Genomic DNA, 1,328 nt, shown 5'->3' on the forward strand with positions numbered 1-1,328 from the left:
GGTCCCGGCCACATGTTCCCCTCTGCTTCTCAGAGCCCGTGGCAGGCGGCCCCAGGAGCCCAGCCTCTCCAGATACTCCCAGCGCGACCCCGCACTCCAGCACCCCTATGAAATGCAGGCTCTTGATGATCATCTGGGTGGAAGAGGACTTGCGGATGGTCCTGGGCTGTGCCAACACAGCAGAGCGTCTGCCTCAAGACCTGTCCTGCCACCCGTCTGCCCACAGATGTGCAGGTGCTCCCGGCCAGCAGCCCTTCGTGACGCTTAGGGAGAGGCTTACAAGCCATTTTCCTCCACATCTGGGGTGGCGTGGGGAAGGCAGAAGACCCGGCTACATAAGATAAATGGAAAGATAAGGGGTCATTCACAGAATCCGCAGAAATGGCTGGGAAATGAGAAAGAATAAAGGAAGCCAGTCTGCAGGGAATAGCACGTGTCAAACCGCTGGAAACGCTGGCTAAGAAGCCGCCTCCAAGTCCACACGTCTCGGGGACACCCGCTGCGCTCGCTGTCTTTGCTGGGTGGCAAATTACCCCAAATCGAGCAGCTGGAAACAGCATCCACAGCTCTGTAGGTCAGAGGTCAGGTGTGACTGGGTTTTCTGGGCAGGGTCTCCCAAGTCCTAGATCAAAGGGTTGGCCTCACGGGGCTCTCTCCGGAGGCTCAGGGCAAGAACCCACTTCCAGGCGCATTAGGTGGTTGGTGGGACTCAGCTGCTTCTTGTCTCAGGTAGCTAGCGCTCCTGTAACAGAAATGTCACAACCACATTTATCTTCTCCCAGTTCGGGAGGCCAGCGTGTGGCCTTTTTTGTCTCTTGCAGCTTCTGCGACCAGCAACGCTCCTCGGAGGTCCTGGCCTTGTAGATGCTTCGACCTCCTTTGTCCTCCGACGTCTTCCTTCCGTGTCAGCTAGCTTGTCTCTGCTGTTCTTATACAGCAGAACCGGCACAAGCCGGAACCTGTGGAAGGCAGAAACCTGTCAGAGAAGGACCAGTCAAACATTCCCCACTAAAACAAGCGATAGAAAAGTCATAAAAGAGTGCACCCTGTCAAAGGCAGAAAATGTGCAAGACCCGGAAAAACAACGCAGACCCACTGTCATGGATTGAACTGTGTCCCCCCAAAATATCTGTCTACTTGGCAGGTCATGGTTCCCAGTATTGTGTGACTGTGTACCATTTTGTGGTCCGATGTGTTGTGGGCTCTATCACTGTGATGTGGTGGGACGGATTGGCGGCAGTTATACTGATGAGGTCTATAAGATTACATAGTGTCTTAAGCCAATCTCTTCTGAGATATAAAAGGGAGAAGCGAGCAGAGACACATGG

The 1,328-nt window shown here is 54.1% G+C and overlaps 1 protein-coding gene across 1 annotated transcript in view; it reads left to right on the forward strand.

Moving 5' to 3' along the window:
* The window catches only part of TSPAN32 (tetraspanin 32), a 19,903-nt gene extending 18,817 nt beyond the window's left edge, over positions 1 to 1,086 (forward strand). The window contains exon 8 of the mRNA XM_004389432.2: positions 1 to 1,086. This exon is cut by the window's left edge and continues 1 nt beyond it. Within this exon, the coding sequence (XP_004389489.1) occupies positions 1 to 111 (111 nt within the window). The 3' untranslated portion in view covers positions 112 to 1,086.
* Positions 1,087 to 1,328: the final 242 nt, after the last annotated feature.

This window comes from Trichechus manatus, unplaced genomic scaffold (assembly GCF_000243295.1).
Source record: "Trichechus manatus latirostris isolate Lorelei unplaced genomic scaffold, TriManLat1.0 scaffold00244, whole genome shotgun sequence".
NCBI classification, from domain to species: domain Eukaryota; kingdom Metazoa; phylum Chordata; class Mammalia; order Sirenia; family Trichechidae; genus Trichechus; species Trichechus manatus.